This window comes from Oncorhynchus kisutch, linkage group LG2 (genome assembly GCF_002021735.2).
Source record: "Oncorhynchus kisutch isolate 150728-3 linkage group LG2, Okis_V2, whole genome shotgun sequence".
In the NCBI taxonomy this organism is placed as follows: Eukaryota; Metazoa; Chordata; class Actinopteri; order Salmoniformes; family Salmonidae; genus Oncorhynchus; species Oncorhynchus kisutch.
The window spans coordinates 21,127,916-21,143,739 of record NC_034175.2 but is presented as its reverse complement, the minus strand read 5'-3'; the positions used below and the strand labels follow the sequence as shown (position 1 = coordinate 21,143,739).

The 15,824-nt window shown below is 42.3% G+C and overlaps 1 protein-coding gene across 5 annotated transcripts in view; it reads right to left on the bottom strand.

Moving 5' to 3' along the window:
* LOC109909218 (protein Aster-A) overlaps positions 1 to 15,093 on the bottom strand; it is a 35,720-nt gene extending 20,627 nt beyond the window's left edge. Inside the window, exons 1-6 of one of the 5 annotated variants that reach the window (XM_031790515.1) lie at positions 14,852 to 15,093; positions 14,620 to 14,718; positions 14,132 to 14,322; positions 10,116 to 11,186; positions 2,140 to 2,356; positions 236 to 256 (exon numbers count right to left, since the gene is read on the bottom strand). In XM_031790515.1, coding sequence (XP_031646375.1) covers positions 236 to 256; positions 2,140 to 2,356; positions 10,116 to 10,588 — 711 coding nt within the window. In that variant the 5' untranslated portion in view covers positions 10,589 to 11,186; positions 14,132 to 14,322; positions 14,620 to 14,718; positions 14,852 to 15,093. Of the gene's footprint in view, positions 1 to 235; positions 257 to 2,139; positions 2,357 to 5,254; positions 5,622 to 10,115; positions 11,542 to 12,828; positions 13,471 to 14,131; positions 14,323 to 14,619; positions 14,719 to 14,851 lie in introns of those variants that run through there. The other 4 variants (XM_031790518.1, XM_031790531.1, XM_031790516.1 and 1 more) reach the window with 4 other exon arrangements.
* Between the last annotated feature and the right edge of the window lie 731 nt (positions 15,094 to 15,824).

The window sequence follows — 15,824 nt, the reverse complement described above, 5'->3', positions numbered from 1 at the left end:
AAGGTGAATGCACAGTTAAATCACCTAAAGTTCAAAGCTTAGTGAAATGGTTAAACGAGGGGGTGGCAATTTAACAGAAACCGCTTTCGGCATCGATTGGTGCCATTTCACTGTAAAGTGCTATTTCATACTGTACTGTGCACTCCACCGAGGAAACACTGTAGCTACCGTCAGCAGAATAAAGTGCACTGGAGTGTGAACCCTTAATGAACAGTTCCTTAAAGTGCATACTTACATTGTACCAGCTCTGCATTTTCTGCAAGGGAAAGAAAGAACAGCACACAATCAGTGATGAACAGCATCCAAAAGGCACCTCCATCCTTAAACAGTAAATGTAGAGTCTTATCTATTTTGACATTCATGTAGTTGGGGAATAGGTTAAAATGGGACACTGCGGAAAAACTAGCCATTAGGCCTGTACGACGTTCCTTGATGTTCTGGTCATTTATCAAGCTTGCTGTGTGCGTTTCTATCATCTCTGACTGTTATGTGTGTAAAAAGGTCTAATAAAGCTGTTTTTATCTTAATATTAAATAATTTTTGTGGTTGTGTAAAAATGAAGTACCTTACTGTGATTAAAAACAATCAAAATGGTCAAAAATAAACAAAAAAGCTTCTTAGCAAAAAGCTATTCCTTAAGCAAGATTTTTGCTAAGACTGTCTGGGAGTGGGGAGGGAAAAACTGAAAACTAGCTGTTATTGTTAGGTTTGGAACTCCATCCCACCAAATAAGGTTGAAATGCCAGGTGGTATTTTCAAACAGCTCTTACACTAAAATGACATTATCATCATTTTCTAAATGTCACAATATTTTTCCAAAACTCATGTTTTTGACTGCACTGGGCCTTTAACGTTTGGCTTGTAGCCCATGATTCATGCATTGACAATCTGCCCACAGTCAATCTATTCCAAATCCATTTAACACTGGCCGTGTCCAAAATCTGGCTCGTCTACTACTTAAGGCTTCCGCCTGCTTCCCAGCCGAAACAGTTCGCAAGAGTTCCTGCATATATTATGACAACATTCTGTGACGTTTTTTGTTCGTTTTGGAATTCGTGAGTTATTTTTCGGGGGACTTCGTCTGGTCGGGCACACAACATTTTTTCTGAAGGCAAGGCGAAATTCGTATCCCAAGTCTACGCCCCTTCGCCGGTGATTGGTCAACAGTAGGGATTCTTCAATAAAGTCAGTCATTCAATGACATTTGGTGCACATTTTTTCATTAAGAAATACTGCACCAAACATTTTAGTTAGACGTCAAAGTGTGCGACAGATCTCCTCTGCAAAGAGAAAAAATGTATTACAGATTTCTTGAGTTATTTTAGATTAATTCAGACTACTTTGAGGAAGTTTATACTGGCTATGGTGTGTCAAAATGGACAAACAGTACTATTGCAGCTTTTTCTAGTTTTTCCAGCAAGCACCCTCGTTCGGTTTGACGAGTTCCGCTAGGCGCCAGCTGAACTAAAGCATGCTGACGCCATTACTTAAACTGTGTACTAATCGTACCACATACTATATAGAACGTACTGATTCATGAAAACAAAATGCAGTAAGCAACAAATATCAGCATACTAGGCATCCTACGGAGAATGTATCATCTAATGGCAATTGCTTTTACTCCCTTCATTCATTCAATTTTGGTGCAGCGCGTCCCATCAGCAGTTGTCACACACACGTGGGTCTCGAAAGACTATTCTCTTCCACGCGTGTTCAGCGAATTCTATTTGATTAAATGTCGAAATGAGTATGACATCCTGACATTTAAAGCACCACATTTCACATACTATTAAAAAAAGTTTCTTTTTTCACCTACCCAAAATGGCTACTATTTACAACACAAGTATGGGTATTCTCACACGACCAATGACTACTGACTGCCTGGCTGTGCCCCTGTGTTGTCATGTGTGTCCTTATCTCTACATTAAGCAGGGCTGTGTTCAGCAGGGCACATCGTTGTGGAACGTTCAGATAGAAATATAGTATAGAAATACACAAATGCCTCTGACATGTAGACAAAGGTATCACGTCATGACATTTCTATCTGCAACACGCCACCTCCTTTTCCAACTGAATATGGCCCCGGTATATTGTTGACATAACAAAATGAGAGAGTGGCATGAGACGGGGCACCCTTACCTTGGCATTGCGGCTGAAATGGCGCGAGGCGATTGGGTAAGCGGAGGCGGAGGAGGAGAGCAGGGGGCTGTCCGAACCCCTCCTTTCCCCGCTGCGCTCCCCTGGGCCACCCTCCGCGTCGCTGGTCCTGCTTCCACCCCCACCACTAACCCCCAGCACCCGGCGGCGCAGAGAGGGGGAGCTGCCAGGGGTGCTGCGCGGAGAGTTACTGGCAGTACTGAAGAGAGAGACAGAAGAGGAGAGATTAGTGGTAGGCTAAGGGAAAGAGTACAGACATTCATATTCATGTCATCCTCAAGATTTCACAGTGGCCAAAGATGTAAGTAGTTAAGGCCATCTGGCCATGCTGGAAAGGATGGAAGTACTGTGCTTTTATATTTAGCTAAAAACACACTAAATCAACAACCACTAACTCTAACCTTTCTCCCAACTGATTGGTGGCGATTACAGCGGTCAGACACTGTCCATTACTATATAGCCTAGATATACTACCTGTGGTATGCACTGGTATGAACCTTGTGGATCCTTCCTCTACCATCAACATAAATGGAAAAAAAGCACTGCTTGGTAATAGTACAGTAGGTCGTGGCTGTTTCTCAATTGATCTTATTTCCAAGGCACTGGAGCAAGAATGAATATGCCTAAATGAGAAATGCATTAGGGCAGAAAATATTCAATGGAGATTTTTATTAAGAGCACTTTTATCAAGTTAGCATGGTTGTGTAAGCATACTACACACCTGTTGTCTTCCCTCTAGTGAAAGCAGACATTATGAACTCAAAGACAAGGTCAAACCTATATTGCTGTCATAATATGTGCATCTCATGTTCAGAGTTCAGGTCATGGCCCCGTAAAAATGGTTATATTGATGCCATCATAAACGTTTCCATGGTTGCAGCCTTGCGCTTCATTTGCAGTTCGGTGAAAACTAACAACCGCCTTCTGTTTTGACTCTCAGAAACATATCGTACTAACGAGCTATTAATACACAAAAACAAACAGTCGATTTCAACAGACACTACGGTCTACTTGTGTGAGCTCATTTGATCATTTTGTTCATCTCGAACAATAACTAATACCCCACACACAGACACGGAGTAATCACTCCACTGTATACAGCCACAAGCATTTATACACTACCATCAACCTCTAAATCAAATTGGTCACCCCTTCCTCTCTCTCGCTCTCTTCCGGCAACTTCTGTTTCTCTTTTCTTTTCTCAGTGTGTCCCCCCCCCCCCAGTGTTTTTTCTATCCATAGCCCCAGCTCAGTCAGCTTCCCCTTCTCCCTTGCAGCCTCCCTTCCCTTTCCTCGGCCCTGTCCTCCAACTCTTCTCTCATTACTGCCAAAGTGCATTGAAACAACACTGGTCCAATTGCCGGTTGTCATGGTGACCGGGGGGTGGGGGGGCGACTAGGGGTTAATATCAGCATTATCGCCAAGGTAACAACCCCCTTGTGAAGAAGAAACCCAATAGTAGCTGTGATTTTGAATAATGAAATCATAGGAATGAGCCAACACTTGGGGTGATGCCTGCTCAAAAGCACTTTATCCATGTACAGTACAGTTTGCGGAAACTCGGTCCTGGGGCCCACCCTGGGTGCACATTTTGGTTTTTGCCCTAGCACTACACAGCTAATTCAAATAACCACATCATCAAGCGTTGATTATTTGAATCAGCAGTGTAGGGTTGGGGGGGGGGGGGACTCTGCAGTACAGGTGGGTGAGGATTCAGTAACGTCATTGCAACTAAATTGTGTGCACGGTCAAAGTACAGTAGGACTAATTATATCCGCATACAGGCCTACCCACCTACTCTAATAGGCTTGTTGTTGTGTTCAGTCTGGAACAGTGTCCCATAGAGATCCTATTAAATTACTAGAGGAGATATGTAATTGAACACAAAGTTCCAGAATGGAAAATGGCAGCCATATTGGTCAGGGAGAATTCCAAACCAGTCTAATTGGAATTAATTGCAGTAGAGGTATAATCCTAATTTTCCTTATGCAGGAAAATAAAAAGGTATGTGATATCAGAAATTGTGTGAGAATTATTGTCAATCTAAAATATTGTCATATAATTATAGTTTAAAAGTTTTATGCACATTTTTGGTATAAATAGCCTATAAAATATATACAAACAGACCATAAAATGTAGAAATGTGTGTTTTCCTGAGAGTGATATTATATGATACAATATCAGTAGGCCGACTTGTTACATTTACAACTTGTCTAAATCCTATCATCAACTGATTTCAGACCGTGTATGGCTGTGGATATGTTACAATATTGGCAGTTGACTTGACAAATGAATGGAATCATTCCTCTAAAAAAAGCTGACTGGCTGGCTAGCTAACATACAGTGCAGATCAACTCTTCAAATTCCTTATTTTAAATAATATCTTATCACGGAAATGGCAAGCCATGGTTGACTCAACTCCCTGACCAAAATAGTTTAAGTTTATCCTATCATAAAGAAGGTTCATGTCCTTTCTAGTATTCTAATTATATGGGGTGTGACCCTTCAAAATGTCACTGGTGTGAACAAACCGGACAGTATCGTGCTCGTGTCAATCTGTCAGTGAGTTTACAAACTAAATCACACATCATGCAATGTAGAGATGCAAACGACTGTCAAATATTGCATATATTTTGTTTTGAGCCGTTTTTAGAAAATTACTTTCATCCAAGCACAGCCTACTGTACGCTAGCACCATTCATAGCGCCTGTCAGACAACAGAATGTAAACAACGACATGGTTAGAATGTAACTCCGTGAAATCGCACTGTCTAGGGAAGTATGAGTTATACAAGCACAATAACAGATGCTGTCAGAAATTAGCCAAATTAGGTCGCGGATTTCAGACCGCTATAGACGCACAAGTACAGCAGACACGGGTGCCCGAAATGGCCATTCGAATCAAACGACGTTCATTTCCTTTCTACCAGCCCATCATTCAATAGGCAATAACTGACCCTCCCAGTTTCCAAACCACATGGATACGAGTGTAGCCTATACCTTTATGAAATGCATTTCAATACGAGGACAAACAGGCGAAATATTTCCATTTGGAGGGCAGACAACTCCATTACGTAAACAATCATTTTGCCACTTACTCCAACATGTCATGAGGTGTTTTAAATTTGGATGTGATGTCCACACGCTGCTTCATAGTATCACTAGGGCACCGGTCCTGTGTGCACTGCGCCGAGCCAGCCGACGCTACACTGTCCATCCCGATGTCTGTTTTGTCGGATATAAAAACGCACAGGAGTCCCCGAATAGAAACGAGCACTTCATGTGCGACCTGTTTCACTTCCCCATCACCAACATCCTTCCCTCGCATCCAGGCAGGTAGCGCGACCTCAACCAGTCTCCTATTCCGTGTCTGGGCAAACTAGCGTTGACAAACTGCGCCCATAAGTAATCCGTACTGAACACACAGGCAGCAGAGAGAGGGGGAGGTGGAGGCACAAGAGAGGCCATGCACGGATGTACAGTAGCAGTGCACTCTTAGAAAAAAAAATAACTAGGTGCCATCTAGAACCTAAAAGGGTTCTTCAGAGAACCCTTTTAGGTATAACTATTTTGGTTCCATGTAGAACCCTTCCCACAGAGGATTCTACATGGAACCCAAAAGAGTTTTACCTGGACAGCCAAAGAACCCTTTTGGAACCCTTTTTTTCCTAAGAGTGTAGAGTTGAACTGGGAGATTCAAATAAAATAGGTTTTTAGAGGACTTATTTATTATTGTTATTTTAAAATCAATAAAGACAGTACTGGGAAAGGTTATGAAAGAGTAAATGCAGACATGAATTAGGGCCAGTTTTAGACAGATTATATATAGGCCTAACATGGTGTAATAAAATATCAAAGCCATTTGCTAACATGGTTTATCACACTGACTGTAATTATCCCACACTAAACAGTGCTGCCCGCAGTGTCCACCTGACCGAAGCCCACCCAGTCGTTCAACCCACAATCGCTCTGTCCATCTCTGGATTAGAGACCCACTGAGTAGGATACATCATAATCCATGCTGTGTAGATCCCTCCTTCTCTTGCTCACTCCCTCCCTCTCTCTTAATCTGCTTTTCTGAGGTACAGGAGTGCCTACTGTAATCTCTTCCATTCATAGGGCAGGCGGGGATGAAGAAGGGAGCAAGAGAAAGAACATGTTTAGACAGAGAGAGAAAAATAAAGAGTGGAGGGGGCAAAGAAGAATCTGGTCCCTAGCACATTCAACAGAAAGTCACTTATTACCAAAGAGCAGTGGTTGCACAACGGCAGTGGGGAGAGATCAATGTTCTTTGGGCTAATTAGTTGAGTGGTGTTTTAGGCCTGTGCTCAGCACATTTTCAGGTGAGGCCCCGTTCCAAACTATCTAGCAGAATAAATGTCTGAGGCAGCCTTCTGCTGAGTGGGAGACCTGAACCAAAACTCAATTAGTCAAAGTTAATCCAAACATAAATATGATGAACTGGGGGCGACGCCTCAAACATAGGCTACAGAGAGACAATGGCTTGGCCTGTAGACAATTGATCTGCAGTTGTTTTTGTGTGTCAGTGGATTATCACATGGGATTATGTGGCCAGCAGAGAGGTGAATTGGAGGGGGGGTGGGGGGGGCAACGCCAATTACTCAATTAGATATCCATCTGCCAAGCAGGTCAGGCCTAAACAGACAGGGAGATGTATCAGCTAGTAGTTTTCCCTTCACCTCAGTTAACTTAACCCCAGTCTGCAAGTAATGTTTGACGACTTGTTCACAAAAAACAGCCCAAGGGTAAAGAACATATGCCTAACCTACTTTTTAAATGTGATGCTTTTAGTTATTCAGCACCAAGTGTGCATTCAACAGTGGTGGAGCTGGAGAAAATATGAACCCCTCCCCCACGCACCATATTACGGTCATCCATCCTCTGTTACCTAACAGATTATGGAGGAATGTTACAAGTCATGTTTGTCTTACATTAACACTTTGTTAAACCGCCAAAGGAAGTGCAATCTTTAAGATGTTTACTGATTTCATGACTGGTGTTGAGACCTGATAGCCAACAGTTCTGTGTTAGGCTATTTACTAGGCCATTTACTAGCCTTATATTGGAAGATGTTGCCGCGCCGTCGCTCAGACTATCGCCACAATTCTGCTACTGCTTAGACAGTTGTGCAGTCAGTGTTGCGCAAGTGACTGAGGTTTCATCACCACGGAAAAGTGCTTTTAAACCACTGAGGAATCCAACTTGGTCTCTGATAGATAAAACACACAACACAGCTGTCCCCAACCAACAAAGTGTTGGAGTCAGCCAAAAGGAGCCTATAGACTATGTAGCCTCTCTGAGGTTTAAGGTAGAGGTAATATCACATTAGGATAAATATTAGCCTTAGTCTACTAACTACCAAGTCTCTACAATAGAATGACTGGGAGATGTGGCTACACAGCCTCTTGTAGGAACATGCCTCGCATAACATATCTCGCATTTCTCCACGTCAGACTGTTTCGCACACGAGTTGTTGGCCTCTGATTCAAATCAACTGCCGCCCCCACTAAACACCCCAGAATACTTGACTGTATTAAAACTCATTATTTGCATTAGAATCCTTCCATGTTCTTCCAATGCAAATCGTTATTCAGATCCCCATGGAAATTAGCCGTCTGTTGAGACCACCACAGCGGCCACGCAGAAGTCATTAGCCTAACCATAACTAAAACGCCTTCATTGGCCTTAATCATCCGTTCCCGTCAGGGTGTGGCTGTCAAATGGTCAATGATTCTCATCTACACTGTGGGTTTATTTCATGCAACAGGACAAAAACAATGGTAACCAAAGACATGAAATGAACTGGCTAGTGTTTTAATGATATAAGAATACTGTGCCTCATTGTATTAATGCGTCCAGGCTAAATGGGAATGAGTCCAAATAGTCTCAGGCCTAATAATTTCACGTGTCCTCTCAAACATCAGAGACGACCGGCTAGTGTTACAAAACACCGGAATGAAAGAGAAAATGCCTGGATTTCACAACAACTTGATCAATGAAGTGTTGATGACACGATTACTTTATCATTCATAGCCATGGCCTTTTCTGTTTTATATATGAATACCACCAGCACTCCCATTTCTCACTGTATTACCTGCATGATGCTCTGACTGCATCTAGAAAAGGATTCACTCAGAACCTAATGTATTGTCAAACAGTGGTATATCATTTGACAATGGCAACATTCAGATAACAACAGGAGTAGGAGATGTGCATAGATCAGTATGAGGTGTGTACTGTAGTTAAACAAAGCCCTTGCTTTTAGATGATGCATGTAGCCTAAACAAACAACACTCGTGTGTTTGCAGTGAACGGGTGTTGTTCATACTAACAATAGGGGTGCACTGTTTTCATTTAGGCCTGCACACTTGCATTTTATTTTTTCCTATAGTGCACTGTAACATTTCGGGTTTCAGTCTTACGAACTCCCAACTGTAAATCCTTCATTTTTAAAACTAGAATCCTTGGTTGCTACATCAATTTTTTAAACTTAATTTCTGAATGAATGATTCAATGATCAATGAAATCATTGATTAAGCATTGAATTAATTATATATAGCCATTGATTCTTGACGATGACAATTTAATGAGCTTAGTTCATCTGGCGTACCACATTTTTTATACTGTAAACAATGTAAAAGCAAAAACGATTATTTTGACAGCATTGATGGTCAGTCCTTATATCCATAGCTCGGTCTATGAATTTGAAAGTGGTTACATTTATCCAGGCTCATATCCCTTCTCTATTTTGGTAAAAAGCTGCGGGGTGACCGCTTTGTTATCGTTTCAACGAATTAATATAGATTTAACCACCTTACATAGAAAATACAGGCAGTATCATTAAGGAGCTGTAAAATAATGTCAGAGGTCTATCTAAGTAATGTGTTTCATTAAACAAAACAAAAACTGGGTCAATAAAACTGGTTGGTAAATGAACAGGACAAGGGCACAGCTGTTCATTTGGAGCGGAGAGAGGAACACCCTCTGCCTGCCTGGATGGCCCTTTAATAGGCCCACCGAGGACACTGCTGGCAATGCAGCACCCCCTCCCATTGGACGGAGGTGACATCATCAGACGAAGCGTGGGCTCCTATTGGCTGGCGGTGATGTCTAAGCAGGATGAGCGGCGCACACAAACCCACCTCCCTGCTCCTTGTGACTGACCAAGTAGAGGTATCTCTCTCTCTCTCTCTCTCTCTCTCTCAGCTACAACAGATAGACCTCTCGTTTTCCCTAACATTTCATTTAGCCTACTCTCTTTTCAGCCTCATGCCTTTGTCTTCATATGCTTATTTCTCTCCCTCAAAATGTTACAATTTCTCTAGAATAGAATTTAAGATGCAGGCTTACTTCAATTATGGCGAAGTAGCACCTTTAATATTGTGACATGGGCTAATGGTTTTGTTCTCTGAAATACTATAAGAGCATGATAAACATGTTCCTCTGCCTGCCTGACCATATCAAACTGTGATATAACCCAGCTTGGAGTTCACCAGGACTTTAACAGCATAATCTGCCCTCTGTGGTTTTAGTGCTTAACCAATAAGCCCGGTCTGCTGTGCCTTTTCCAAATAGTTGGCTTGTGGTGTGCCATTACAGAAAACTCCACTCCGGTTGCTGTCAAACAACAGTGACATCTTTTATCTGTGACAACATAGTCTCCTCATCTTATCTAATGTAATATCAGTGAAGTATGTAGCATGTGAATGATCATTTAGCCTAATGCTTAGACATAAAATGCACTAAGTGCCTTAAGTTAGTTTCCTGATTCAGTACATGACAAGGCCATGAACCAAAGTCCTGCAGCTAGCAGATAACTGAGCCCATCCCTAGAAGGGAGGGCCTTGAGGGGGTTCTGAAGTGAGTCTGCAGGGAACCTGAGGCCTCTGGCTGCCTGCCTGTCCTAGAGAGAAGAGAGAGAGAGAGCAGAGCACTGACCTGCAGCTGTCCCCGTCAGACTCCCTGCTGAGCAGACTCCTGAGGGACCAGCGTGAACGCCGGCCGGGAGACGAGCTACGTGACCAGGAGGTGCGAGACGACGGGGGTAGCAAGAGGTCCGAGGAAGGGCCCAGGACCGCGTCCTCCACGTTGGGTGGCAAGAGGGGTGAAGGGAGACGTGAGGGGCTTCTTTGAGCAGCGCTCCCCTTCACCCTCCCGTCCTCCTCAGTGCCGTCCCACCGGGGTTTGAGTGACTCCTCTTGTTCTCCATCGCTCCTCTTCTTGGTCCAGGCTCTGCTCCGGGGGGGGCGGGAGCACCGGTGGCGGCGGGGAGGCCGGGGGCTGGGAGAGCGAGACCAGGCATCGGTGTCTGAGGACGGGGGGAGGATGTTCAGCGTGGGGATGGGGACGAGCTGCGTCATGGAGCCGCTGCTTTCTGGTCCGGTGGTGGCCAGCACAGACATGGTCATCATTCTCAGAGCTTCTTCAGACCAATTGTTTTACTTCAAAACACCCAGATGAATGATGCAGACACAAGTCAGGATGTTGAGGAAGTCGGTCTGAGATCCGATCACAGCTTTTTGGTACAAATCAATTGTGGACTGGTCCTAGACCAGCTAGGCTAACATTTGTGAATGTACCTCATGTTTCCAGTGACATCCAGATGGTGCAGTATGAAAGATCCCATTATGGAAGGCAGGTTTTATTCTCCATGGTAATGTAGAGCATGACACTAGGTTACAGCCGTTTAGCTTCACCCGCTAATTTTTGTCAATAATGTCGCAACCAGGGTGGGGCCCTCATTTAATTTAATACAATGCAATCTTCTCTTTTCCAACTCTCCACCTCATGCTCTGTGCGTAGGGCTTCTTTGCATCTTTTTGTCAGTCTGTAGTTTTGTTCCTCACTTCCTCCTCTTCTTCTGCAACTCTCCCTCTATCCAATGTCCCCGTCTCTCCTTCGATGCGCCTGCTCTCCCTTTTACCTTGAGCCAAGTTCACAGGGCGTGCAGTTTCACAGTTGAACTTGCAGTGAGAGAGATAACGATCTATGTCCGGCTGTAGCAGGGGGCTGAGAAGAGAGACTGTAGTATTGGCTAACAGTCTAATTCTGCCTTAATAAACAGAAAAAAACTAACATGGTAGAAAATCAGTTTTCTGGACAAAAGATGATCCCAGTTACTTTGATACATGTTGCTGTCTATTTCTATTGGTTTTGTGATCTGACCTCAAATGGTATCAGGAAGTACAGCATGACACAGATGGCTTGTGAATTATTGATCATCAGAGAGACAGATCGATGGAAGTTATGTATTCCGTGTCCAATATCAGTGGTGTCTGATTGCTTTTGATGCATTGTTTGGTTGGAAATTGCTGTTAGACAGATTTTGCTGGTTTGCTCCCTTCTGGTATTAAGTCAGTAAAAGTGATTATAGCGCGCACTTGGGAGTCAAATGGAGAGATTATTTCTATTCAAGCACTTTTAAAAAACAAAAAACATATACAATGCGTACAACAATCCTTTATCTCATCTCCAAGATCAGCTCAAACACCCCAACATCTCCCCTCCTTCAAATCTCAAGGTCCAGCTCAACCACATGAACATCCCCTCTTTTCATTCTTAAAGCTGCAATATGTAACTTTTTGGGCGACCAGACAGAAATCACATAGGATGTCTAAGAAACGGTAGATCTGTTCTGTGTGTGCTATTTCTATGCTTCCCGTTTTACTTTCGGTTTTGTATACCAGCTTCAAAACAGCTGAAAATACAACATTTTTGATAATGGAAAAAAAATATTTCACAGAGGTTTAGATGGTACAATGATTCTCTACACTATAAATCGCTTGTTTTGTCACAAACTGAAATGAGACAACCTGGAAATGGTGGAGCGATTTTAATCGACATAGCCAAATCAACTATCTCAGCCAGTCAGTCATGGCCAGCACTGATGATGCCGAACATACATTATATTGTCAGACATACATAATGTGTGTGTATATATATGTCTAGCTGCTTTTGACCAATTCAATGCAGGCACCTGTTGCCCCACAGTGTATTTGCTCATCTGTTTGCGCAAGATAAATCTTGGCATGCTCTTGTTTGCTCAGAGTAATCAATGGTAATACTCGTGTGACCCTCTCCATCTTTACTTCATACACAGCCATATCTTGTAAACTAGCAATAAACACACCAGAGACTCAGGTGGGCATTAAACAGAAAGGACTTCCCCAAATCATGCTTCCGTAGGTGCAATACTAACGTGGCTCCAGTCTTAAAAGTCATGATGACAAATTCATGGATAAAATAGAATCGTGGCATTGATGACAACAATTCTGTTCAGGCAGGGCCAAGAAGTTACTGGGTAACAGTTGGGTTGCTAATATTCACAACTTCAAACGGGTTTCAATACAGTAACGGTATCCAGTCTGTATTCAATTACAGTCTGTCTAGTTAGCTAACTAGTCTTTGGTCGGTACAATAAAAATACATTAGTATTGTAACTAGTTAGCTAAAATTAGCCTAGCTAACTGGCTTGCCAAGCTTTCATTATCTTCAGAGCCTCTGAGGAAGTTGCCAACAACGTGCTTCTATATTTGATTTGCTTGTTGTTTGGGGGTTTAGGCATCTGCTGATGCAAAAAGGGCTTTGTAAATACATTTGATTGATTGCACAACACAAATTTTAAACGGTTAACCGTTGCATTCAGTCCTACCTCCCATTTGATGAATTTCCCCCATTTCGATTATCTTGCTCGGCTTCGAAGACAAGCCGAGCGACAGTGCGAGGAGCGATATTAAAATCCACTTTTTCACAGGATCCCATTAGCAGCATCCTTTTGAGAAGTAAAACCCTCCACTCCTGCTGCCAACACAGCAGGCAGCTCGCCGACAGAGACCTGACTGACAAGATAGCTAACGTTAGTTAGCTAACCAAACTTCCTGGCTAAATATTCACGTAGCTAGCTACTGGTGGAACATAGAAGCAGTCAGTGTATTGTTTATTCTGACATTTGCCTAGTTGAAGCGAGCTAACTGTTGGCTAGCTAACAACAACACCCTTAACTAGTTATACTAACGCCGTCGCAAGCCAGCTAGCTAAACACCGGGTAACGCGGTTCGTTGTCTGCTAGCTGATGGTCTGACGTTAACTGGCTTGCTAACGCTACCTACATTGCTTTCTGGTATTTCTTGTGCTTTTATCTTGTTGGCTTAAACATCGATAATGAGTCTTATATGGGAAACTTTAATGTTTCCCATTTTTGTGTCAAGCACTTAAGTTGTTGGCTAAATAACTTCTGCAAGACAGAAATCGATCGAACCCGAAAAACGGAATCTCAACAGAGCCAAACAAAAACTTTGAAGAGGGGGGCATCAACAGTCATATATATTGATATATTTCCTGACTACTTCTAAAATGTAACATTATGTTCCGAAGCAACAAACATATCTAACTGTGGGTTGATGTTTCTCTAAATGCTTTAAAATATTGCTAAAATTGTTACATAATACCTTTGAATTATAACCCAAACCTCAAAACTTGTGGTACAGTCTGGTTATAAGAACGCTGGAGGACAAATAACGGGTTCTCATGATGATGGGAAGCACTTTAAGCGAATCAGACGAAGCTATATCCTAGTAGGGAGGGCTTAAAACTGTGAAACTTTATTCAGCCACAGGTGACTGAATCAACACCATCTCAACGATCAACACTAGAATACAAATTGCATTGGAAGCGCCCACAACAATCTGTCAATCTGTAATGCCTCTCAATTAATGACTTAATACCATGGGAGTCCAATAATGCATATAGAAATGTATAGAAGGGCAGGAATAGACTTGTTGCGCCCTCTTGTGATTCAAATATGTGCAGTCACAATGATGTTACGCAAAATGATGGATTTAACCACGCTTGAAACTTCACACAGGAAAAGTACAACTAAATACACAAATATTTAAATTACTATGAAACAACCTTGGTATTATGGATTAATATATGTTTATTAGTCCGGATCTCACCTTTATGAGGTAGGTCACACTGGCCCACCATTGCTGCAACGATTGCGTGTGTGTGCTGCTATCGGCTAGTCTCTCTGAGCTGTAACTGATTCATTTCGGGCGAAGCTGAGAGATACTTTATCCATATAGTCGAATACTTCGCGGCTGCAGGCGCCTGGGCGAAGGACAGGTTACCTTGTTCTGGAAGAAGACTGAAAGCAAGAAGGGGATATTGACAAGGAACAAGAGCATTTGGTTGCACCACTTGGACATTAAATCAGAGAGACAACAGACACAATACAGTTACCTATTTTATACTAATAATACATAATAATAACAATAATAATTAATAATAATCATTTTAGTAGCCGAAAATGATATAAAGGTATATTTCGTTTACTATGAAAGAGTCATATGCTCTCTCGCTCACCCTCGTTTCTGTGGAGGCCTATATTATATAAGTACATGTGTAACTAGGCTATAACGTGACAAGTAAGTCATGCTGTTACCTCAAAAACTTGTGATAGACGTTTTTGAAGAATTAGACTGCTCAGTCTAAAGTTTGTCTACGTCATGATTGATACTTCAGGGACAGGTGGGCTACAGGGCTGTATGTAAAATGCATAGAAAGATCAAATCAATAGTCTAATCAATAAAATACGTTGGTATGTTTGTTTGCTATATTTAATATGATATATAAAACAAATTAAACAAATGTATCACACTATTATATGTCCATACCTGAATAATGTTGCTGCTCCTCTCACAGGTGGTTATTAGTTTCACTCAAGCTTCAGTTTATCAGCCTATTTCACAAGACAATTATCCCGGAGAATAGCCAATACTGGTCGCAATTACTTAGCATTTTCAGAATTCCCTGTTTGGTTAAAAATTTTGCGCTTCGTGGTAATTACATCCTATTATAAACACTTGGACAGCTCCAGTTCCATGGTGCCAACGACTCAACGAGAATCTGAGTTTATGCCTGCGCCAACCACTTCACGTCACAGAGAGATGTGTTGCTGAACGCTTCCCTTCGCAGAATGGGGAGCTAGAAACCCGATCTGGGCTAAAAATAAAAAAACACCAGCATGTGTGGTTTGGAATAAATAGAGGGGAGGTGTGTGTGTCCTATGCAGGAGTGGTGAAAGCAACATAACAAATGGACCCCCCCCCCCCCTACATCAACAGGCATCAGTTTCATACACAACTGTAACTGTGTTTATCATGAGTCAATATTTGTGTTAAAGCGTTAAAGTTGTCAACCCTCAAGGCCTAAGTATACCTGTGTGTGTGTGTGTGTGTGTGTGTGTGTGTGTGTGTGTGTGTGTGTGTGTGTGTGTGTGTGTGTGTGTGTGTGTGTGTGTGTGTGTGTGTGGTTACGTCACATGAGAATGTCCTAGACATACAAACAAGACCTAGACATTCCCTGACAGAGATTAATTGCATCTCTTGTTATTGCGCATATCAAATTACTGTACATCAGTAGAGCACATTTCATTAACCGGCTGAGATTTCACCACATAACAAATACATTTGAAAACATGTGAGGTAGACATGTGTACATACAGACAAGGTAAAGAGGTGATGAACGGCATGTTATTAGATCCTCGTAGGCTATCTGTTCCTTGTGTCTTTTTGTCATTACGTTGTCCTTCAGTCATCTGTTTGGTTGACCTTGCCTTCTATTGCAATAGCCTTGTGTTTCCAAGTA